At 29.3% G+C, this 25815-nt stretch overlaps 3 protein-coding genes, 1 long non-coding RNA gene and 1 other non-coding gene across 5 annotated transcripts; 3 read left to right on the plus strand and 2 right to left on the minus strand.

Annotated features, from left to right (window-relative positions):
* Nucleotides 1-6340: 6340 nt before the first annotated feature.
* On the plus strand, nt 6341-10319 carry LOC115702684 (cytochrome P450 81Q32). Its single transcript, XM_030630113.2, has 2 exons — nt 6341-7393; nt 9516-10319. Exons 1-2 carry the CDS (start codon nt 6389-6391, stop codon nt 10140-10142), a joined length of 1632 nt encoding a protein of 543 aa, XP_030485973.2. The 5' UTR covers nt 6341-6388; the 3' UTR covers nt 10143-10319.
* Nucleotides 10320-10444: 125 nt separating this feature from the next.
* LOC115702682 (protein SRG1-like) lies at nt 10445-15144 on the minus strand. The gene is made up of 4 exons (XM_030630111.2): nt 14813-15144; nt 14318-14565; nt 11946-12270; nt 10445-11180 (listed from the first exon to the last, which is right to left on the minus strand). Exons 1-4 carry the CDS (start codon nt 15065-15067, stop codon nt 10938-10940), a joined length of 1071 nt encoding a protein of 356 aa, XP_030485971.2. The 5' UTR covers nt 15068-15144; the 3' UTR covers nt 10445-10937.
* A 1884-nt stretch (nt 15145-17028) lies between these two features.
* LOC115703291 (small nucleolar RNA R71) lies at nt 17029-17135 on the minus strand. The gene has a single exon (XR_004009067.1). It is a non-coding gene; the product is annotated as a small nucleolar RNA R71 (small nucleolar RNA).
* A 1010-nt stretch (nt 17136-18145) lies between these two features.
* On the plus strand, nt 18146-20880 carry LOC133031724 (uncharacterized). Its single transcript, XR_009684810.1, has 2 exons — nt 18146-18655; nt 19385-20880. It is a non-coding gene; the product is annotated as an uncharacterized LOC133031724 (long non-coding RNA).
* A 2533-nt stretch (nt 20881-23413) lies between these two features.
* On the plus strand, nt 23414-25209 carry LOC115702887 (stemmadenine O-acetyltransferase-like). The gene has a single exon (XM_061105398.1). It carries the CDS (start codon nt 23429-23431, stop codon nt 24803-24805), a length of 1377 nt encoding a protein of 458 aa, XP_060961381.1. The 5' UTR covers nt 23414-23428; the 3' UTR covers nt 24806-25209.
* Nucleotides 25210-25815: the final 606 nt, after the last annotated feature.

Below are 25815 nucleotides of genomic sequence, written 5' to 3' on the forward strand. Positions count from 1 at the left end.
GTAGTTTTTGTTCATATTGCCCGTTTAGATTGGATGTCTCCTTTGAGTGATTTCAAGTTGTTTTATTTAAATTTTTGAGATAGTTTAGCTTAATTATAAAAGTTAGGCTAATTAATAGGTTTTTCTCCCGAACTTTGACATGTACTAAATCGTGCCCCCTGAACTTTTTTGGCCGTTAAAAATTCCCCCTGAACTATTGAGATTGTTAAATTTAAGGACTTTTGTCTAATTTTAGTAAAAAAATTCTAACATAGATGAAAGTTCAAGGGGCATGATTTAGTACATATCAAAGTTTGAGGGGCATTTTGATAGATATCAAAGTCTGGGGAGCATGGTTTAGTACATATAAACAATCACTGAAACAGTAAAATTGAATGAAATTAGACAAAAGTCCTTAAATTTAACAATCTCAATAGTTCGGGGGGAATTTCTTACAGTCAAAAAAGTTCAGTGGGGACGATTTAGTACATGTCAAAGGTCGGGGAGAAAAATTACTAATTAGCCTAAAAGTTACTTTATTTTTATTTGTAGTGACGGATCATATTCTAACTTTGTATATATTTAGTTAGATAATTAATTAATTGACGGTAAGTCCCTCCATCTAACGTTTATATATACACTACAAAAAAGTTTACTTTTAGTCACAATAAAATTTGTGACTAAAATTAAAAAAATTGTGACTAATTATAAATTATCATTTTTATGTTGTGACTAAAAGATCCGTGGCTAAAAGTATTAGTCGCAAAAATTACAATTTGTTGTGACTAAATGTGTTTTTAGTCACAATATTGATTGTGACTAAAACTAAATTAGTGATAATGTAGTTAAATACTATGTTTTAGGCACAAGTAAGTTTTTGTTGTGACTAAAAGTCACATTTAGTCACAAAAAATTTATATTGTGACTAAAAAGTTATCACTAAAAGTAACAGTTTTTTGTAGTTATAAGGAGAAATTTCTTAAAGATTTTTATTTTTTAAATAATATATATTTTTCCCAGAGAACTCACTAAAAAATAAATACTAAGACAAATTATTATAACCAACATAAAACAAAAAATAAATAAGCAAAAATAAAGAGCCTCGAAGCCACAAGAGAAGCAAGCATATTGAAAGGAAGTATCACATCACCAGAGAATATGTGGCAAGAGAGGATGTACTGGTAGAAAAAGTGGACACAGAGGACAACCTAGCTAATCCATTCACCAAGGTCTTGGCAGGAACTGCATTCGAAAAGCACCGTCAGAATTTAGGATTAATTGAAATGTACTGATTGGTTTTATATTAGTGCAAGTGGGAGTTTGTTGGGTTTTATGCCCTAAATAAAACTCTATTTCAATGTAATCTCTATTATTCAATATCAATAAAGAAACAGAAGTATTTTCATCACTCCTTTGTGTGTCATTTGATTCATGTTATCATTTACTTGTTTATTTGATTTATAAATTCATCCGAACCCTTATCATATTTATATTCTTCTTTATTGTGTCGTCAGCACAGTAGAAAGTAATCAAAATTATATGATTAAATTTATATTCCTAGATTTATGAGTACACAAGGAATAATTACACAAGACACAATTTTTTGTAAAAAAAATGATATTTTTACGTTTAAAGCTAGCTTTTTTTTTCTTACATTTTTACAGTTTTCTATAAAAATAACTTGAAAACAACAAGAAAACTACATAAAAGTAACATTTAAATAACATAAAAATAATAACAGAAGATAACATATATATAACAAAAAATCAACAACAAATTAACAAGATAACAACATAAAAAGACCGTATTTTCTATAAATAAAATCAAAAAAATCGTAAAAATATTTAAAATTTCGTAAAACCGTATTTTTGTAATTTTTTTTGTTGTTTTTGTGTATTTGTGAAATAATTCCAAATAGATATGTGAATTCATCTTTATATAAAATAATAAATAATAAAAATTTTAAGATTATAAATTAGTTTAATTTATAGGTAAAAAATTACTACTATATTATAAAATTATTAACATTTTGTTTATTTTTTAAATAATATAGTATTGTATAATAGACCTCTCAAAATGATATAAGTAAAGTGGAAATAGCAAATTTTATAAAATATAGGGTAAATATAGGGTAACTAAATTTTAATGATATATTTGTACTAGTTTGAGTTTGTAAGCGACATAAATTTTATAATTTTTGTAGTGACATTAGTATATAATATTTGTAAAACTGTAATTTTTTCCAGTTTCATCAGTATATACTGTGTTGTTATCTTAAACATGACACATATAAGGCTCATGTTCTATATCATTGGGTCAAGATAGAAACATGTAGCGTCAATTACTTCTAATTTTTTTTTTAATAAATTCAAAACGAAATCTATACTGACAAAACTGGAAAAAAAATTACAATTTTACATTAGATATTTATGCCACTAAAAAGAATCATTGAGCTTATACTTCTTACAAACTCAAAATTTTAAAAACTTATGTCGCAATTTACCTTAAAATACATTCACAAACATTTTTTTTTAAATAAAACTATTTGAATAGTCACTAATACTTAATAAGTAAATCACTTATTTAAAATAGAAAATACTAATTTGATATAAATACAAGTAAGGTAAGAATTTTCACAAAAAATTACTAAAGAGACATATAATTAAGATCTTACAAAAATTTAAAACATACAAAAATTTTAAAAAAAAAAAGAAAAAAAGAAAGAAAGAAAGATAATTGTAGAAGAAGCTCATAGAGATCGTTCATCACCTTTTTATATTTCATAATTATATAAATTTATAGATTATAGATAAGTAGATAAATAGATAAATAATGATACCATCAAAAATCTCATATATGGGACAAAAGTTTAGGGAGCATATGAATTTATTAGGTAAATAGATAGTTAATGTGTACCATTAAATCTCACAAAAGTTGATGTTGATGGGGCATATGAATTTGTCCTTTTATCATAGAGATAGATATTTTTAAATACAATAATTTATTTGATAATTTATTAGATAGATAAGATGTACCAAAGTGGACAAAAGTTTATGAGCCATATAAATTTGACCCATCACCGTAGGGATAATACAATAATTTATTAGATAGATAGATAAAAAAAATTTGTGGACACTTCAAAAGTTCCACTACAATAATAAATGGCACGATGAATACACACAATAACTACGTATAAGCTATAAAATAATATAAAATAAGTAAGAAGAAGATGATGAAGAGAGAAAGAGAAAGTGAATGAGAATTTTTCAGTTTATTCTAATTGGGTGAACTCCTATTTATACAAATACAAGAGTCAAATATTAAGAAACTAAGAAAAAGAGAAACTAAGAAAAAGAGGAATGTTGATTACAATTAATGGTAATAAATAAAAGATTTGGACATCCACATAATTATTAATATTTATAACATTCCCCCTTAGATGTCCATAATAACTGTCTTATTAAAAATCTTGTTGAAATACTTAATTAAAAAAAAAAGAGTATAGTGTAAACTAACTCCCCTCATTTAGGCATTCGTGGAGATCTTCTAATCGATTGTTTAAATAATATTATTTTAAATTTTAGTAACTTATGTATAATAATTTAAAACTACACATTTCAATAATTTTAATGAATAAATTTTTGATAAAAAAAAAGTTTATAAATAAATTAATTGAAATAATTCTTTAATTTAAATTCTTATTAAATTTAAAATATATTAACAAAATCAAAATTAAAAAAATGATAAAAAAAAGTCACCTGTATGGAATTATTTATCCCACCTTGCTACATGGGATAAAAGCTGGATTAGTTATTTAGAGTTCTAATATGTCCAAACACTGGATTGAACAAATTCACATGTCTAATCTAATTCAATCTTGCATACCAAACAAGCCCATACAGTTTAGTTTATTGCAAAAAAATATGTAAATTTTTTGGCAGTAATAATACCTGATTTCATTTTTTTTTTTACAATGACTAGTCTTTTTTTCAGATGTTTACAGAGGTTGTGGTTTTAGGAGAAAACGTTGAAGATAAAGATTTTTTTTTTTTGAATATAAATTAGAATAATGATTTGAATTGTTTCTTTCTATATAATATGAAGAAAAGTACATAAAGATTTTATGTGGCATTTTATATTTTTTTATTGTATTTTTAAATAATTTTTACATTTTCTATTTTTTCAAAAAAGAATTTAGAAATCACTATAAGTGTTATCTATGTACGTTATAAATATCTTTGATTATGTTATTTTCTTTAGTTTATGAAACATATATTTTTTTTTATAGATAATTGATTTATTTTTTACTTAATAAATTTTAAGTTTTTATTTATATACTAATAAATAATCTATTATATATATTTAGAAGTAATAATTTTTTTAACAATAACTATTTAGATTAAATTTATTTACAAATTAATAAATATTAATTATTTTAATTATTATTTATATATTTATGGATTAAATTTATTATAAAAAATTACTTTTACTATTCTACATTTCTATGTCTTTATAATTTTAAAATAAAATCTCACATGGTTTGGAAACCACTAAGATGTTATCCATGTCAGTTATAAATAATATTTTTATTATGTTACTTTCTTTGTCTATGAAACATATTATTTTTTTATGGGTAATTAATTTATTTCTTACCCATAGATTTTAAGTTTTAATTTAAAATATGTTAATAAATTATCTATTATATATAATAAAAAGTAATAGGTATTTTTTTTATAATATTTACTTAGATTAAATTTATTTATAAATTATAAAAAAAAAATTAATAAATACATGTTTAAAGCTATAGACTTATAGTTATCATATATCATGCTAATATTTGAGCATTCTCTTTTTTTTTTCTTTTTTTTTTAATGTTTTAATCTTTTGTTGTTTTTTTTTTCTTTATTAAACATCACTAATTCTATAAACTGATTTATCTATATAAATATTTTGTGGGTGATAAATATTTAAGACTTTAATTTTATTCCAAGTTAATTTTTTTGGCCCATGCATATATATGTGATTATATATTGTTAATTCCATTTTTGGCATATTTAATTGACAAAAATATTTTATTATTCATTGTATATTTTCGGCTGGTATACATTAATATGGTTTCCAATTTGGTGTATTCAAACTTGAAAGGAAAGTTGTCTAGCTTTCCTATTTTTGGAAAAAAGGTAAAAAATGGTAAGTTTGGTTACCCATTTCGTTTTTATCTAACCAGCTGTGTAATCTGATCTTGTGTTGAGTTTCCCATTTTCTTAGATCAGGTTTCTTGAAGAGAAAACCGGAGCTAAACTTTCTTTTTCTATAAAAGGAAAGTTGTAGTTACGCACGATTACGTAGGTACGAAACGAAATTCTGAATTTGATTGAAGAATTATTTTAGGGAAGTTTCTAGTGGGTTGAGGTCTTGTTCAGACCGAATGTAAGTTGTCTATGAGATGTATATTCATTATAAATACATCTTATAGTAGCTAGGTTTTGCATCTCTTTCACACACTTAGAATTATATTCATATCTTAAGAAAAGAGTGTCTTTGTTATGTTAACTCTTTTATTCACTTTCATATCATAAGAAAAGAGTGTCTTTATTTTGTAGAGAAGAGTTGTTCTACTCTTACTCTGTTTATTTGTTGTTTGTATTGTCTTGAGTCTGTATTCAAGTCTACAACGAAGAAGAACATCAGTGCACCTTCGGGAGAAGGGTATTTACAAGCTTTCGGGAGATTGCTTTTGAAGTCTTGCATCGGGAGGATACAAGCACACAACCTTCGGGAGATGGTTGTATAGGCTTTCGGGAGATAGCCTTTAAGCCTTGAATCGGGAGGATTCAAGCACTCTTCAAGGTGATCGAAGGGAGTTCGAGCTCTTGGAGTTTTATCAAGATTCGGTTAGTAGGTGGAATACATCAAGCTTGCGGCATACAATAAGAGGGAGTCTATTTATGCATAAGTCAATTACTTTGTATTTTTGATACCGATCTAATAAATCTTATCTCTGGGCGTGGCCCCGTGGACTAGTAACAATCTGAAAGGATTGTTGAAACCACGTACAAAAATCTTGTGTGTTTTTACTTTTATGCTTTTGTTTGTTTTTAAGGTTTTCTGCAGATTCTGAGTTGCATTACGTAACTACTGAAAAGCTGTTTCGATCTTAGATTTTATTATTAAAAGCATTTAATTAATCGTTTTAATTAAATAATCAGCTTCGGAATATTAAAATACGAAATTTCATATATATATATATATATATATATATTATTGTACATTTCATTAGACATCTGCCAAACAAATCAAAAGCTAATTTGACAAGATTTAAGCAATATATAAGACAAGGATAAAAATTAACTAATGAGACAAACGTGTGTTTAATTAATATTATATTATTAATTTTTTTTTTTGGTCCATGCATGCATATATATGTGATTATATATATTTGTACATTTCATGCATAATAATTAAATTTAAAGTAGAAGCTAGAGACATTTTAGAAATGGAAGAAATTAAAACAATGTATGTATACATATGCTGTATCATCATTTTCTTGTGTTTTTTCTTCAAAATTAGCAATAATAATAATAATAATAATAAGAAAAATGAACCGCCATCACCACCTTCATACCCAATCATAGGCCACCTCCATCTCCTAAGCAAACAACCACTAGTCCACCGAGCATTACACAATCTCTCAACCAAATACGGCGACGTTTTCTCTCTACGGTTCGGATCACGCCACGTGGTGATCGTATCATCTCCATCGGCCGTACAAGAATGTTTCACCAAAAACGACATCGTTTTAGCCAACCGTCCACCTCTTATCCTGAACAAACACATAGGCTACAACTACACAGCCATTCTCACATCCCCTTACGGCGACCACTGGCGGAACCTCCGCCGAATAGCGGTGGTCGAGATCTTATCCTCCGCCCGTCTCAACCTCTCAGTCAACATCCGCGACGATGAAATTAAGCGGCTCCTTCGCAAACTCAACCGAGTTGATGAGTTTGGAAGAAGAGTCGAGCTGAGGTCAAAGTTAAGTGAGCTCAGTTTCAACATCATGATGAGAATGATGGCTGGAAAGAGGTATTACGGCGATGATGTTACCGACGAAGACGAAGCTCCCCGGTTTAGGGAGATTTTTAAAGAGATTAATCAGGTGGCCGAAGCTGACAATCCCGCCGATTTCTTGCCCTTTTTGAATTGGATTCCGATCATCGGTAACTACGAGAAGAGAGTTGAGAGGATCGCCAAGAAGGCTGATTTGTTTTTACAGGCTTTAATCGATCAGCGCCGGAACCCTAATTATAACCCTAATCCTCTTCATCAGAATACTGTCATTGATCATTTACTGTCTTTGCAGCAATCTCAATCACAATATTACACTGATCAGATTATCAAAGGCTTCGTATTGGTACGTACATATAATAATTATTATCAGATTATATTTGGGTTATATTTTATATATTGCAAATTAATTTACAGTAAAAACTTTTATAGTAGTATTGAACTACTAATTGTCATAAAACGTATCAGCCCGCAGTCATGTTATTAGTTTTTGTTTGACAAAAAGTTGAAAAGTATATTAAAAACTAATGGGTAATTTGCGGTCAAATTTATTGAACTTTGAAGTTTGTCACGGTTTAACCCTCGTCCTAAAAAAAATCAGGAGCTTTTTTATTTTTTTACTTTAAAACAGTTTTTTTTTTTTTTTTGAATTTTACATAGAACTCCGTATTGCAACTAGTGCTGCAACCTAAATTGTAACAAAAAATCGTATAGAAAATTCTATTGCAACTAGCAACCTAAATTGCAACAAAAAATCGTATAGAAACCCCATTGCAACTAGCGCTGCAACTACTTTAGAAACTCAAACTGTAAATTTGAAGAAAAAAAAAGTTAAAAAAATAGTATATGGAGTAATTCCTCAAAAAATATGGCTAAACTCTCTAATCTCCACAATCGTTTTGGTCAGCTCTCCTTTTGTTAGGTTTTAGCTGTTAAATGTCAAATAAACCTGCCACTGTGTATACAAGTGTAAACCTGATGTGAGGGTAAAATTTTAGGGGCTTTTTCATTTTTACATTTGAAACCAGTTTTTTTTTTTTGTGGCATTTTTACGAAATTCTACATAGAAACCTATATTATTTGCAACTATCGCTGCAACCTAAATTGCAATAAAAAATTGTATAGAAACCCCTTTTGCAACTAGCGCTGCAACCACTTTAGAAACACAAACCGTGATTTTTTTTTTTTAAAAAAAAAAAAAAGTTAAAAAATAGTAAGGATAATTCCCTAAAATTTTATTAGGCCACTTAATATTAATAACTAAAAAATAAATTAAAATATTTAAAATTTTAAAAATAGAAACAAAAAACTTTTAAATTTTTTGAAAAAATCAGAAAAAATTATAAAAATATTTTAATTTTTTTCATTTTCCTTTTCCAAATCAGAAAAAAAAATCTTATCCTTTTCTTTTTCTTTTTCCTTTTTTTTTTTCTTTCTTCTTCTTTCTTCTTCTACCAAGTAACTTTCTTCATTCTTCTTCTTCTTCAATCTATGAACACCAAAAAACTCACCACAGATCTACAACCACCGAAACAACCACCAACCACTACCACTACCACCGCTGCCAAATATTTTCTCAAATCAAAACACAACAAAATCAAACAAAAACCTAAATAAATTTCAAACGCCACAAAATAAAATAAAAATAAAAGTAAAACAAAAAAAAGCATATGGAACGAGGAAAAATAATGAATCAGATCCTAGCCTCGTCCCTGATGTTCTCATCGGAGCGGTGGCACCGAGCCTCATCCCTGATGTTCTCATTGGAGCGGCAAACCTTAGGAGGAGGAGAGGGAGAGTTGAGTGAGAAAAAGAGGGATTAGGGTTTTTCAGAAGAAGAAAAAAATAGAAGAAAGAAAGAAAGAAGAAAAAAAAAAAGATTAAAAAAAATTTAACTTTTCCTGATAGAGATGAGTAATGGGAGGCATGGCCACCACCTTGGTCATAATCAAGAGAGAATATACTTCAAGTTTTGCCTATACCTTTCTATTTATTTATTTTATTATAACATTATTTAAAATTCTATATATATATATATATATACATTAATAGTATAAATTTTTAACATTTTATTAAATAACTCCAAATAATAATAATTCATAACGTGAAATTAAATAATGTGATTATATTATTATATTACTTATTAGAATTATTCTTAAGTGACTATATTTTTTTATATTAATAAATAGTTATTTTTTATTATAACACTAAAAATAAGTATTACTTTAGTTGACAATAATTGTTTGGTATTTAAATTTATTATCTATATTTGATTAATTAATTAATTTTATTTTCATTTATATACTATTAATTTGTTCACGCTAATACTAATTGTTAAATAGTTAATTATTCATTTTTTTTTATTTTATAATAAAATGAAACCCTAACCTTCTCATTTTCCATGCATTATTTTTTATTTGTTATTCTTCTAATTAATTTATAACTAATAATAAACTTGTTTTTTTTAGATATTACTGATTGCGGGAACCGAAATATCTGTAACATTAGAATGGGCAATGGCGAATTTATTAAATCATCCTCGTATTTTACAAAAAGCAAGAGAAGAACTCGATTCTAAAATTGGTCAACAACAATGGTTGGAAGAATCGGATCTCTCAAAACTACCATACCTTCAAAATATCATATCTGAAACTTTACGATTATATCCAGTAGCTCCACTCCTCATACCACATTATTCATCTAGTGATTGCACTATTAGTGGATTTGATGTGCCACGTAACACAATGGTACTTGTGAATGCATGGGCCATACAAAGAGATCCTAAATTATGGGAAGATGCCGAGAGTTTCAAGCCAGAGAGGTTCGAAAATAATAATATCAAAAATGAAGCTTATAAATTCATGCCTTTTGGATTCGGGAGACGGGCTTGTCCAGGTGTTGGACTAGTCGAACGTGTTCTTGGATGGACAATAGGATCATTGATTCAGTGCTTTGAATGGGAGAGAATTAGTAAAGAAAAAATTGACATGGCTGAAGCTAACGGACTTACTATGACTAAAGTTGTGCCCTTAGAGGCCATGTGTAAACCATGCCCCATCATGGATTTTCTCCTCTTACAATCCACTGATGATTGAGACCATAATAATCTTGTGGCGACTTATTCCTCTTTTGGGGTAGTGATTCATGAAGACATGATCTCCGGGCTACAAGTGAACTTTTATTTTTATTATTATTGATGAAGTTGTTTATTGTCTTAAAGTTGTTAATGTTGTTGCTCATTCTCTTGCTAAAATGATTGACTTTTGTTTGTATTGGGCTTTGTATTATTTCACTTTTCAATAACCTTTTCCATTTATTCAGAAAAAATAAGATGGAAGATGGAAGGTGGGGAGCCTAGAAACTCAAGGGGGTAAGTTGAAAAATACCCCTTTTATTAATCAACTAAATTAAATTTACTTCTAATTTTATATTTATTTGAAACATACCTCTTTTTATATGTATTGTACCCAAAATATCCTGACATAAGAGAGTCACATGGAGAGTATCTTGAAATGACAGAGGCAAAATTAGTACAATGTTTAAAAAAAGAGGTAAAAATGATAGACTTTAAAAAAAAGATAAAAATAAAAGAGAACAATATAAAAAGGGTATAGAGTGTAATTTCCTCAAACCCAAGACACCCCAATTCATTAAAACCAAATGAAAGGAAACAATTACAAAAATAAAGACAAATCAAACAACAAAAGTACAACTCATGACAATCCAAATAGTTTTTTCCAAAATATTTGGTAGTAACAAACAACAAACAACAAACACATTACATGGTGTGGGGGTGAATTAGTTTTATTCTTATTTTATATTAAAGCAACATATATCTTAATTATATAAATTGCCCCACTCAAATCCATGAGTACATGATGTAATTAAGCTTACAATTTGAATGCATCAATGTGAGATTTTCCATTATACTCACGTGAAAACATACTCTTGATATAGTCTTTACTACTCATTGTTTTGTATATGGCAGGATTTTGTTGAGTGATTAAGCTGTGTGAAGGGCCTATTTCACAATCTTCATTTGAATTAAGAAATGTGGCAATGGACATTCTTTCATCTGTAGAGTTCACTATTGCTCTGTGCTCATTGCTAAGATATATTCCATTTGTTATAATCTGCAAATTACATGGTAGATGAAAATAATTAGTTAATGTAAAATATAGTTACATATAAGAAATGTCACTTTTACCAGCGTAGTACGTGAATTTTGCAAAAATGCAATGGTAAAAGAAGATTTTGCTTTGTCAGTGCAATACCTAACTTTTACCAACGCAAAAATAAGCTGAAAAAACTCTTGTTTCTTGTGTAGTGTTACATGCAAATAAAAATATATTGTATATATTGTGAAAATATATAATGAAATACTAATTTTTATTATTTTGTGTATTATGTATATTGTGTAAATAATATAAAAAAAATAAAAATAAAAATACAGAGAAATTGATATACGGTGTAACATATATATATATGTGAGGTAAAATAGAAAAATGAACTACTTAATGTATATATTTGTTGAGATATTTTGAATGATTATTAGAAAGTCTTATCACATCCATAAATTGTAGGAAACTTAATTAATACTATATATATATATAAGATGCATGAATTATTTCTCTTATTGTCAATTGATTTTAAAATTGAATCACATGTATCTTATTATAAACTCACCTTATTCAGCCCATGTTAAAAGAATATAGGTGGTACTTTTAAAAATTACTCAAAAAATATATGTATTTTTTAAGATTTTTTTTTCTTTTAAACCCTTAGATTGGATGGACCCTAGGCACAGACCTATAGCCCAAAGCCAATCCTGTTTCAACCATACACTTCTAAATTTTAACATGAAGAATAGAGTAGAAAAACTATTAGGATCGAGTTACCTCTAGTAGATCTCCAATATTGACAATGAAAGCATCCGGGAGAGGCTTGACGGGGACCCACATGCCGTCTTTCTTAACTTGAAAGCCTTCTACTTGGTTCAATTGAAGGAGAAAAGTAATGCCAGTTGAATCAGAATGAGGGGCTATACCTTCAACTTGCTCTGGTTGAAGGCATGGAGGGTAGCAATGGATACTCATTGCTTGTAATCCATCTTCAAATAAATTGGAAATTTCCTTGCTTTTTGTTCCTAGAGCTTTTTCCATTTGAGAGATTATAATAATGGCTAACTTTGCAAGTTCTGATGAATAAACTTCCAAACTTTCCCTACAAAATGAATAAATATATATTTATGGGTGAGTATTCAATGATTACAATAAAAATGTAACCATGATAGTTACATTTTTTTATAACTTGTTATAATAGGTCATTGATAGGTAAATTTCTATTTTTAGACAAATAAATTATTTTTTAATTAAAGTATTTAATAAAACCTTTTTAAAAATTAATATTTATAATTTTTTTTTATTTTAAAGAAATAAATCAAATCAGGTTAGTATCAAGTTGCAGGTAATTTATTAGTAATTTTTTAAATTAATCATAACCGTCTAATAATGATCCAACGACTAAAAATAAATGTAACCATCATGGTTACATATTTAATGTAACCATTGGAACCTTCTCCATATATTTATATATACATTTGTGTGTTAGAAGTTAGTCTATTATAATTACATACAAAATTTGTTAATTATTTTAAAACAAATATATATTTATATATATATATATATTAAAGTCTATCAATAATAATTAATGGTAAAACTGGAACTAAAAAATTGTGATTATTGTTGTGCTAAAATTTAGCACATTGTTATACATATTTTATGTTAAATTAGCTAGATACAATCTTTAGGGTTTGCCAAATTTATATAATAGCACAATATCAAAATTTTAATTTTTAGAAAAGTTCTAAAATATATAGCACTACATTAAAACTATCTCCAATGCAAGAGATAGTTAAATTAAATTTAGCACAAAAGTAATAAGCAAATGCTATATATTTAGCAAAATATTTATATTTGTGTTTCAATGTGCAAAACCATTTTATGATACAAAGTGGTATAATAAATAAATAAAACGCTAATTATCATTTTTGTCTTCTGAACTTTGACATATATCAAATCATACTCCTTGAACTTTTAAGGTCGTTAAAAATGCCCCCTGAACTATTGAGATTGTGATTTAAGAATTTTTGTCTAATTTCATTCAATTTTACTAATTCAGTGATTGTTTATATACTAAACTATGCTCCCCAGACTTTGATATATATATATATATATCAAATCATGCCTCTCGAACTTTAAAATGTACTAAATCATGCCCCCTAAACTTTCATCTATGTTAGACTTTTTTACTAAAATTGAACAAAAGTCCTTAAATCCAACAATTTCAATAGTTCAAGAACATTTTTAACTACCTGATTTGGTACGTACATGTCAAAGTTCAAGAATAAAATTTCTAATTAGCCTAAATAAAATATCATTAAAGATTATTAATAATATAAAATTATTATTATTAAAATAGTTAAATTACAATACTATAATTAACATATAATATTTATTGTGTGTAAAATTTGATATAGTGTCATCTATACTAAATTGACATAATATTTTTAGTATGTGTTAAATACAACTTTCAACATAATATTTTGGAGAATTATTTTTGTTCAAAAATACTCTATCACTAATTTGGCACTCCCATTAGATATATGCCCTAGCGTTATAGGAGAAAAATAAGACTAGCATTAAAAGCAACCATAGTTTTTTTTAAAAAAAAAAATGCATGCAATCTCTATACTACTTATTTATTTCCTAAATAAGTAAATAATTCCATATTAAATATTTATGGCTTAAAATATAATTAAAGCAATATTTATTATAAAATTAAGATAAATGTAAATATAAATTAAAGAAAAAGTTATTGGGTTGTTCTATGAAGCATCCCGAAAAAAAGTCTACTGATGTTTCACTTTTTTTTTTTTTTTCTATATTCGAATAGCTGTGATTTCAATTTTTTTATAACGTAGATATTATGTAAATTTTTCAAAAAAATTCAAGATAATTTACAATACAAAAATAGTCTATTTCAAATGAGTATAAAATAAATAGACACACGTGCAACCAATAGATTATTCTAAATTTTTTAAAATATCTACAACACAAAAGATGGTGCATTAGTACAATCATTTTTTGAGATGCATTGTAATTTTTTTCAAATTTATTTCACAAAAGATTAAGCAAATTATAACTAGTTAACGATGTAATTACTAAGAAATTAAACAAGCAAGAAAGGAAGAAGGGAAGAAAAAATAAACCTCAAAAGAGGAGAGATGTTTGGAAACAAGTGAGGGTTCCTCAAGGCGACGGGTAGGGTAAAGAGAAAAAGTACATCCTTCCAGTCAAGGATTTGTTCATCGGTTAAAACACCAGGGTCTCCGAAGCCTTCTTTATCTCCTTGTTTCCGCCATAGCTTCTTCTTCTCCTCTATTGGTAGTTTGAACAATTCTTCTACTCCTTGCTTTAGTTTCTCCACCAAAGAATTACTCACACCATGGTTTACCAACTACAAATTATTATCATTTCAGAAAATAATATAATGTTACAGTGCATCTCTAAAAAAAATAGAAATGACTATTTCAGATAGTAATATACAAAAAATTAATTAATTTTATTTTTAGTACAATAAATTATTCTAAATTATTTTAAAATTCATAATCATATACAAAAAAAATTATAACTATCTGAATTCCCAAAAATCTATTTTTATCAACAAAGAATATTATATAATTAGTACTTATATATATACGTACCTGGAAGAAGCCCCATTCTTTGCATGCTGAGTGGAGCTTATTGAGTTCAGATTCATATAATTCTGAGTTATCAAGCAATAAGTTTTGGAAGTCAATAACTGGAATTTTTTGATCAGAAGAAATTACAGAAGAAGAATTGGTTTGAATTTGAGTTTGATCATATCGAATGTATCTTTGTGGAACAGTCACCACATTGGGATCCTTTGCCAATTCTTGCACACTTGGCACAACTACATTAGGGCTTTCAAAGTCCATAATATAATTTTCTACTCAATTTGGGTTTTGGCTAAAGTAGTTAATTAGCTCTATCTAGATGATTTTGAATAACATGTCCAATATGTCAATATTTATATATACCCAATTCATATGCACATTAAATTTTGTCGGACTTTGGATGGTACACCTTATCTATCTAACTATCTAAATAAATGTTATTAGTCCCAAGACATAAATGACTTGTAATATATTATTATTGTTAAGTTTATGTATTTTTTTAGAGCATTGTTATTGGGCACCAGTGGTGCCTAGCACCTTCTAAATGTGTCGACTTGCAATTGGCTAACGATACTCTATAAAAATTATTATATTAAACTATATGGGACCCGATACTTAATTGCACCAATAGCGATATTGACACGTAGGAGGGTGCTAGGCACCAGTGGTGCCCTTTAGCATTTCTCTTTTTTTTAGTCTAATTTAGAGTGTGTTTTAGTATTTTTATTGTGGAGATTTATATTTGGTTTTCGTTTTTCATTTTTTTAAGAAAAATATTTGGAGATCTTTAATTTTAGTAATTTTGATGTTCTGTAAGTCTTTTTGAACAAAATTGAAAAAATATAATGAAAAAATAAAACTTCTTTAGCTTGGATTAATTTTCTATTTCTTAAAATGGGTCAAAAATTATATTTCAGCTCTTAAAGTCGTGGTCAAGGTCAACAATAGTCACTTTCCAAAATTTAGATGGAAAATCAAAGAAAAAGGAATGTTGGCCCTAAAGGTCGTGACTTTGTAAGGAAGGTCGTGGCTTGACTTGTTCGTTGGAAGAAAAATTTAAATAAGAAACTACCAAAAATCAAAAAAGAATAAAAAAAGGGTAAGTCACTTGTGCACGGATCTCGCCTTGACAGAAAAAGGGAAACTTGATTTTTTTTCACTATAAAAAGAGGTTGGAGGCAAAGCTTTGACACCATTCGAAAATTGGGAGAAATTTTAAGTGTAAAAGGAGAGCAAGGAGCAAAAAGTACCGGTAGAGGACTCCAACAGTGTTGTATCTCTTTATCTCTATATTTTATGTTTTTAATTGAATTTTTATTGTTTTAGAATATCTTTTAGTAGCTAATAATCCTTGTCTTTATTATTGTTATTTTTTAAAATTTTAATTTTTGGCTTGATTTATTTATTTTATATCGAACAATTTTTATTCATCAAATAGAACTAAAAAATTAATTGATTGGTAATTGATAATCAATTCTCGTGTGAATGATATTTTATTTATAATTATATGCGTATACTTTCGTATCAATTTTACTGAACAAATTTTTGGCACCATTGTTGGGGATTGAAAATTATCAATATCAGTTTAATTAATTTTTATTCTAATTTTATTTTATTTTTTCTTGTTTCTAACCTGTTTAGTTGCCAATTTTTCTTATCTCATGTGAAATTATTATATGCGCATCAGAAGAGGTGCAGATAGCCTTGTTCCTTAAATCCTGAGATTGAGAAATCTTGTAAGCAGAATAAAAAGAACAAGAGGGAGACCAAGAAAGCAGAGAAGGTAGAGCTCAATGAAGATATAATTCTTGGAGCTAATTTTACAAGGAGGTCAGGCTGACCCTAATGCTGAAAGGAGCCTGCGTGATTTTGTATGTACTATCTTCTCTGAAGGGGGTACAAAACAGTATCAGACCACTAGGAGTGGAGGCCAACAACTTTGAGATCAAGCCAACTATCTTACAAATGGTGCAGTCCACTCTCCAATTTAGTGGATTGCCTTCTGAAGATCCTCACACTCACTTGGCGAATTTTCTAGAGCTTTGTGGCACTTTCAAATACAATGGAGTGATTGATGATGCTATCAAACAGAGGCTTTTTTCATTCTCCCTAAAGGAAAGAGCAGAAAGTTGCTGAATTCTCTACAATCAAATTCAATTGTCACTTGGCAGGATCTAACTCAAAAGTTCTTATCTAAATTTTTTCCTACTTCTAAAGCTGCTAAATTGAAGGAAGAAATTAATAACTTTTGTCAGAATGATGGTGAATCTCTATATGATGCTTGTGAGCAGTTTAAAGATCTTCTAAGGAAGTGCCGTCACCATTGTATGGAGCAGTGGATGGTGGTTCAAAATTTTTATACGGGCTTATGTGTTACTACTAGGACCATTATTGATGCTAAATCTGGAGGCACATTCATGAGCAAAAGTGCAACTAGAGCTTATGAATTACTTGAAGACATTGCTATAAACAACAATCAATGGTCTGATGAAAGAGCAACTAGGAAGATTAAGAAAGTTGGTTATCATGAATTAGATGCTATTAGAACGGTGTTCACAATACTAGGAGGAAGATACCATGTGCAGAGAGGCGACATGTGAGACCGCCTCAACAAAGTGTTTCACGCACGGTCCTAGACCCAAGGAATCACAATAATGAGGAGGAACACTGTGATCCCCTTTTGGACGATCAAGGTATCCCCCCTGCGAATAAAAATAATGCAACAAATGCAGTTAACCCACATCTTGAAACAGTCGTGCCCAATGATATGGTGGTACCTGCAAACATAGCAGCAGTAGCCGCCCTGCCAACGGGAAACCAAGCCGCACTTGCCAACAATCTCATACTACCAGGAGGGGTTGATCGAGAAAATCTTCTGCGAGCACTGAGGATGATCGAGCAGCAGAGAAAGCCCATATACAAGCTTCATGGAACGTTGCCCTTAACCGAAGAAATGGCACACACTACTACAATTTGGCCTTTTAGTGATACTATTTAGTGACACGCACAAAAGTGTGGGTCACTAAATAGATAGGAGTAATTTTTAGTGACATGCACAATTAGACTCTAAATGTTCAGTGTTAGTCTCTTGCAATGTGTGTTACTGAAAATATAGAGTGTCACTAAAGATTAAAATTTATTTTTTTTATTTTTATTAATTTAAAAAATTGAGACTTATAGTAACACGCCAAGCGTGAGTGGGTAAATGTACCCTGACACACTTGGCGCGTCACTATGTCAATACCCTATTTTTTTAAAAAAAAAAAAAACACAGCTGTAATTTAAAATTAAAAAAAAAATAAAAAAAAATTATCAAACCCCAACTAAAATATAATCTGAAAAAATAAAAATAAAAATAAAAATAAAAATAATTTATATAATTATCACACCTCTCTCTCTTTCTTCTCAAACCAAAACATTAATCTAACAGCCCTTATCTCTTTCCCCTCTCTCTTAAACTCTTATAAAACACAAAAAAAAACCCTAAAGTTTCTAACAGCCAACATCTCAGCCCGTCAGCCGCAAGAGGCCTCTCTCCCTCCATTCGAAACTAAGAGATTGAGAAATTCTCTCTCTCCCTCCATTCGAAAGCCTCCATTAACGTCGCCCCCTCCTCTTCTCTCTCACTTAACCAGAAACTTCCATTAATATCGCCCCTCCTCCGCCCTTTGATTTTGATCTCCTCCCTCTTTCTCTCGGTGGTTTTAAACCACCCACATACTCTTCTTCTTCTCTCAGTGGTTTTGGATCCACCCGCCTACTCTCTCTCTTCTCTCGGTGGTTTCAAACCCGCCAGCCATTGAAGGTCCTCCGCTGGCACCGCCTAACTCCATCTCCAACTCCGATTCGGTATTTCTCTCAATCTTACTCTTCAAACCCCTAAATATATATTTTGTATTTTTCTTTTCTGATTTATATATATTATTGTATAATGATGTATTGTAAATTAATGAAATATTTACTGGTTGATTACGATTTCTCGGGAGTCTTTGATTTATTCCAAAAATTGTTTGAGATTTGGGATTATTCTAAAGTTTGGTGAATTAGAAATTTAGAATTATATTTGCTGCCCCTTTTTGTCTTGTTAGAACTTTTTTGCCTTAATCTGTTACTAGTTCAACATACAGTAAGAATATTTAAAGTTTCATAAAATGGTTTGATTGAAGATAAATTAGAAGGTTCATAGGCATATTGGTAATTCTACTAAGCATACATATCTGGTTAGTTTAAGGCTTCATATGAAGTGGTAGCAGTGATGAGGAGTAAGTTCTAATAGGCATGGCCTCACTTATGTGCACATGTAACAAGTTTGGGTATGACTGTTTGCTCAAATACAGGCAGTGCTAAAATCTCAAATAAATAATCACTGTAAGGACTGATGTGAGTGATGCTTGCATTTGGTTTTATTGATACTTTAATTTTTTTATGAGCTTCTAATTTTAAATTTTTAAGTATGGTTTTTGATCATTTTATGTGTGGTTTAATTTACTATATGTAATAAAGATTTGTTTTTTTCTTTATTTTTATTTTTCTCCTTGGATGCCCACATTGTGATTGTTTAAACGTCCCCGCTTCAAGCCTCCATTGGGCTCTTACACCCACAGAATGAATGGCTCTTATACACGAGTACGTCACTCTGCTGCTTCATGGACCGACGACTGACCCTACAGACCAACACGAGTGTTTCCAGCATGCTTTGTCCTCACTCGCACGCTTCCTGAGAAAAGTTCCCAGGAGGTCACCCATCCTTGAATTGCCCCAGGTCAAGCACGCTTAACTGTGGAGTTCTTTCGTGATGAGCTACCGAAAAACAAGATGCAACTTGTTGACATAGGTAGTACCAATCAATCTATTTAAGCTATCTTCAACTGTGTAGTCTCATACCTACACAGTCTCAGAATCATCCCACTTGACCTTCCCCAGGCGATGTGGGATTGCACAGCTTACCCGGTATTTCCCCTTACGGATCACGGGACTACTGACTGTCACAATCACCCCCCTTACGGGGTCCGACGTCCTCGTCGACCACACTTCCGGCTGGGTCAAGGCTCTGATACCATTTGAAACGTCCCCGCTTCAAGCCTCCATTGGGCCCTTACACCCACAGAATGAATGACTCTTATACACGAGTACGTCACTCTGCTGCTTCATGGACCGACGACTGACCCTACAGACCAACACGAGTGTTTCCAGCATGCTTTGTCCTCACTCGCACGCTTCCTGAGAAAACTTCCCAGGAGGTCACCCATCCTTGAATTGCCCCAGGTCAAGCACGCTTAACTGTGGAGTTCTTTCGTGATGAGCTACCGAAAAACAAGATGCACCTTGTTGACATAGGTAGTACCAATCAATCTATTTAAGCTCTCTTCAACTGTGTAGTCTCATACCTACACAGTCTCAGAATCATCCCACTTGACCTTCCCCAGGCGATGTGGGATTGCACAGCTTACCCGATATTTCCCCTTACGGATCACGGGACTACTGACTGTCACAAGTTGGTTGTATGTGTTAAGTTTTATCTTGATTTTATACAAGAAGGTTAAGCATTGCTGATTTTTTTTTAGGTGAGAACTTATGATAATGTGCATACTTATGATTTGGATGCTGTAAGAGTAAAATATACAGGATTGTTGTTATCATTTATTAGAAACTCCTTACCCTTTTAATTTTATATTGATATTAATGTGAAGAGTTTTGTTAATTTAAATTAGCAGTCATTCTCTGTTCTATGTTTCTGTGTGTATATGCAGGTGGACGAAAAAAGTTTGGGGTAATCTAGACCTTCGCAGGGCTTCGCATTTAACGGGGATTTAGAGCTGGGCTCGTGTTCAATCTAGTCTATTCATGTTTAGAAAATGAGTAATTTTTTTTCATAAATGTATTTTGTAACTGGGTTTTAGTTGTAACTTTTATTTTATTTCTTATTTTTCTGGGTTTGAAGTGTTGATATCAAGTGCTATTTTGGTTGGGTTACTGTACATTTGGATTCTTAGTATGAAAAAAGATTAGTATTGGTAAAAAAAAATTGTTCATTTGTAAACTCTGCTGATTTTGGTAAAATGGTTAATACAAAATATTTGTTTACTTAATTAAAATTATTATTGTTATATTTAATTGTATTTGTATACAATTAATATAAATTATTATTTATAATATATAAAATTAAAATTAAAATAATTAAATATTATTTTTTTTTAGAAAAATATTTAATATAGTGACACTTTTTGTGTGTCACTATATCTCTAAATATATTAATGAAAAAGAAAAAAAAAAAGAAAAATAGGATATAGTGACACTTCATGTGTGTGGTTGTTACCTTTTCAGTCTGCCAAAACCTGACACTATACGCCTATAGTGACGCGCAAAAAATGAATGCAAAAAGTTTCAGTGATACGTGTGGAGTGTCACCAAAAACTACCTTTCCAGTCAGCCTCATTAGTGACGCGCGTTGAAGTGTCACTGTACACTTTTAGAGTTACTCAATGTGTGTCACTAAAACCCAATTTTCTAGTAGTGACAAGTCAGGCTCCTTAAAGGTTTCAGACTCTCTGAGTCACTTAAATATAAAGGTACCACCAATCCTATCGATTATCTTGATAAATTTAACACTATTATAAAAGTTGATCAGGTACCTCAATTAAGATCGAGACCTTATATTTAAATAGGTGAGATATTTCATTAAAATCTCTACTATAATTAATTGTTAGAATATTTTGATAAAAAAAAAATTAAATTAAATAATTAAGATAATAAAAATTATCAATTGAAATATTTAGTTTACAAATAGAATATTCATTTTAATATACTAAATTAATCAATTATAATTAATTAATTATATATAATGGGAACGAAATATTCTAATATATAACTCTAAAATTCATGTTGTAACAAAAAACTTGGCCTACATTTGCACAAGTTAGTATCATTGTTGGTAATTGGGAAGACAAAATTGCAAAGCATCAACATTACATGGTAGTTAGTGACTATTGATCTTAGGGCTTGCTTAGGATCAAGAGGCAAGTTCTTTTTTTTTTTTTGGTCTTTCATAATGGACAAAGCAATCCTTTTACTATTTTATGTATTGTTATGGAGTATAAGGTTGTTTATAACACGACTTCTTATAAAAAAAAATATATGAATGATATAATGTAAAAAAATGTGTTGTAAAATAAAGAAAATAAAATTTTAGTATTTTAAATAATAGAGTAGAAAAGTTATTGAACGTGCTTTAATTAATTGATTAACGATTTTTTATAATTTTTATTAGATTAAAATAAATAAAACTACACCAATAATAAAATTACATCACATAATATAAAAATATTAAATACGAGTACTAACATCCAAGTATCATTTAGCATTTTTATGTATATTCATCACAAACACAATCATTGTATATCATTAATGCCTATCTTCTGCCCTACTCTTTTTTTTCTGAATAATGTCTATCCTCTCTATCTTCATTTTTCAGTGCATGTGATCTCCTTGGGAGGTCAACCTCTCTTATACACCAAGTTTAAAATAATTGAACCTACGTTTAAAATAGTACAGTAGAATTTTTATCCAAGAATACACTTTGAGACTAATCAAATTATATTCTAATTAAGAGATTATAACTAAATAGAGTTACACTAGAAAAAAAAAATAAAATATAAAAAATATCAATGTAACAACAATGACATTAAACAATCATTAATATTATCAGTGACGAAGCCAAAAATTTAGTTGAGTGAGGGCTTAAATAAATATTAAGTCAAAACTAATAAAAATAATGATAAATGTATCTTTCAAATTTTCATCTTCAACAAAATAAAATATTTTATAAAATATATGTATATATTTTATTAAGATGTAATTATTCTTATATAGAGGTATATTTTGTTAATACGAGACTTAGAAATTGTATAACTAATTACAATTTAGAGGTTATACTCTTATTTATAATAAGCTCAAATTGAGACTTGATTTTTTTATAACAAATTAAAGGTTATTCTTGAATAGAGTATTCTATTCAAGAATACACTTGGGATTAATCAAATTATATTTTAATTGAGAGATTATAACTAAATAGAATTACACTAAAAAAAATTAAAATATAAAAAAATATCAATGTAACAACAATGACATTAAACAATCATTAATATTATATCATAATAGAATTATTTTTGAGTAAATATAATATTTATACATGTATTACCATTAGAATAAAATTACTAATTCTACATAAATAATTTTATAAAATATATGTATATATTTTATTAAGATGTAATTATTCTTATATAAAGGTATATTTTATTAATACGAGACTTAGAAATTGTATAACTAATTACAATTTAGAGGTTATACTCTTATTTATAATAAGTTAAATTGAGACTTGATTTTTTTATAACAAATTAAAGGTTATTCTTGAATAGAGTATTCTTAAATAGAAGTTCTAGTGTATATAAAATGAAGTAATTTTTATTTTTATTTTATATATTTATTTTTAAAAATCAAAGGCTATATATATAAGAGGCCATATTGAAGTGAACACTCACAAATATCATAAGCCATCCTACTATATATCCTACTATAGTATACATAACAATATTAATTAGTTTTGATCTCATTGTGAAAATAAAGATGAATATTGAAGTTGAAGCAATCTCCAATGAGATTATCAAACCATCTTATCCAACTCCTAAGAATCTTGAGCGTTACAAACTCTCATTATTAGACCAATCATCTCCCAAATTCTATAACCCTTTGGTGTTTTATTACACAAAGAAAAATACTACTACCATTATTAATCCAGCCATCATTCTAAAAAGATCCTTATCAGCCATCTTAACCCATTACTACCCTTTAGCTGGAAGACTCGAAAAGCATGGACAATTCATCCATTGCAACGACGAGGGTGTTCCCTTCGTGGAAACTCAAGTGAATGGGCGACTTTCCCATGTTATGTCCAATCCAATAGCTCAAGAACTTGACATTTTTTGTCCTCTAATTTCTCGTCATGATGAAAGTGATGACGCTCATCAAATTCTATTTGCGGCTCAACTTAACATGTTCGAGTGTGGAGGAATCGCGGTTGGTATCAGCTTCTCTGATAAGATTGCGGACGCTTTGTCATGGATGAAGTTTGTCAAAACTTGGGCATTGATGGCTCGAGGTGGAACAACCACCATGTTGCCAAAATCGCTCCATCCTGAGTTTGTCTCCTCGATTCTATTTCCTCCTAGACCCCAATCCATGATCGAAGCAAAGACTTGTGTCATGAAAAAAGGTATCATAACAAAGATTTTTGTTTTCAATGGTTTCGCTATTGAGGCCTTAAGAGCAATGTATTCAGACAAAGAAAATAATATTCGACCTTCTCGTGTTGAGACTTTATCTACTTTCATAATAAGTAGGTTTGAGGCCGCATTGTCAGCAGCAACAGCAACAGAAGTAGCGAAGCTGAAAAAAGAAAGGGTATATACTATTTTGCACACTGTGAATCTTCATCCAAGGATGAATCCACCCTTGGCTGAAAACTCATTTGGAAACTTCTTAGTATTCGCAGGCACACATATTCCGGCCTCGAGTATTAATGGGGAAGCTTCCATTACTAATGGGATTGTTAAAAAGATAAGAGAAGCAATTAAGAAAGTGAACAAGGAGTATCTTGATAAACTCCAAAAGGGAGAAGAGGATGAACAATTAAGCATGATCGAACAAAGCTCGAAAAATATAGAGAAGAGTGGAGGTGAGGTGATTGAATTTCAGGTTACAAGTTTGAGTCGATTCCATTTTTATGAAATGGATTTTGGTTGGGGTAAGCCTGATTGGAATAGCACAGCTGCTTGGAATTTCGATAAAATTATTGCTTTCTTTGACACAAATGATGGTGATGGAATTGAAGCTTATGTTAGCTTGAAAGAAGAGGACATGGCCAAGTTTGAAGCTGATAAACAGCTTCGTAAATTTGTCACTCCTAATTATTATTCTCGCAATAATATCAACTCAAATCTTTAATATTTAATCTCGTACTATAATAATAGTATGAGATACTATATAGTATAATAATAAGTCCCAACTATAGTACGTATATATATATATATATGTACTTTTATTACATTATTATTATAATAACTTCATTTATTATCTCTTACTTTGGTAAGAATTAATATGTGATTTGTTATTATTATTACATGATGAGTTGGTAGATAATCAAAATAAATTGTGTGGTGTTATTTTACTTATTTGGTTAATTATTAATAAACTTAGCTCATTTGATTGTTTCTCTCTTGGCTTGTGGATGCCTCTAAGGCTGAAGCTCCCTTTTTGTAATCTTTTTATGATATGTTTCAATAGATTTGTTCCTTTCAAATCACTACTAAAAAAATCTCGAATTCCCGATGGTTTTGTATAGTCGGGTAAAAAATTTCTAACACACTATAAAACCTTTGTGACTAAAAGTAAAATAAAAGTTGTGACTAATTATAAATTATCATTTTTATGTTGTGATTAAAAAGTACGTGACTAAATGTATTTTGTTGTATTTAAATATTATGTTGTAGTCACAAATAACTTTTTGTTGTGACTTTTACATTTAGTCATTAAAAAATTATATTGTAACTAAAATATTATCACTAAAATGCTCTATTTTTGAATTCAAGGGGGTCGCCATACTTGGGTTTGAAAAGTTAAAAAATCAATTTTCGAGATCCCAAAAATACAAAAAACAAATGCAAACTTTACACTTGTAGTTTCTAAGCCCAAATCAGCGTGAATGGAAGTATAACATCACATAGCATTTCATGCTTCAATAATTCATCCAAATTACATTCAAAGCTTTCAATTCAATTTAATTTTTGAAAAAATTAAAGAAATATAGGATGAAATTGATACCTTAAAATAATTTTTAAGTTCAATCTAACAATTGTACACTAAAAACCAACAAAATCTTGCTTCAATCCACTCAAATTTAAGAACTCAAAATGAAAAAAAAAAAAAAAAAAAAAAGAGAAGGAGAGATCCGTGGG

Source organism: Cannabis sativa, chromosome X (assembly GCF_029168945.1).
Source record: "Cannabis sativa cultivar Pink pepper isolate KNU-18-1 chromosome X, ASM2916894v1, whole genome shotgun sequence".
Classification (NCBI taxonomy): domain Eukaryota; kingdom Viridiplantae; phylum Streptophyta; class Magnoliopsida; order Rosales; family Cannabaceae; genus Cannabis; species Cannabis sativa.

What these genes read in the sequence shown, in the direction of transcription:
- LOC115702684 (XM_030630113.2), top strand. Translation starts at nt 6,389, where the DNA reads ATGCATGCATATATATGTGATTATATATATTTGTACATTTCATGCATA. An exon ending in TTATCAAAGGCTTCGTATTG is followed by an intron (nt 7,394 to 9,515) that starts GTACGTACATAT and finishes TGTTTTTTTTAG; the next exon opens with ATATTACTGATTGCGGGAAC.
- LOC115702682 (XM_030630111.2), bottom strand. Translation starts at nt 15,067, where the DNA reads ATGGACTTTGAAAGCCCTAATGTAGTTGTGCCAAGTGTGCAAGAATTG. An exon ending in AAGAATGGGGCTTCTTCCAG is followed by an intron (nt 14,566 to 14,812) that starts GTACGTATATAT and finishes AATAATTTGTAG; the next exon opens with TTGGTAAACCATGGTGTGAG. An exon ending in AACATCTCTCCTCTTTTGAG is followed by an intron (nt 12,271 to 14,317) that starts GTTTATTTTTTC and finishes TTCATTTTGTAG; the next exon opens with GGAAAGTTTGGAAGTTTATT.
- LOC115702887 (XM_061105398.1), top strand. Translation starts at nt 23,429, where the DNA reads ATGAATATTGAAGTTGAAGCAATCTCCAATGAGATTATCAAACCATCT.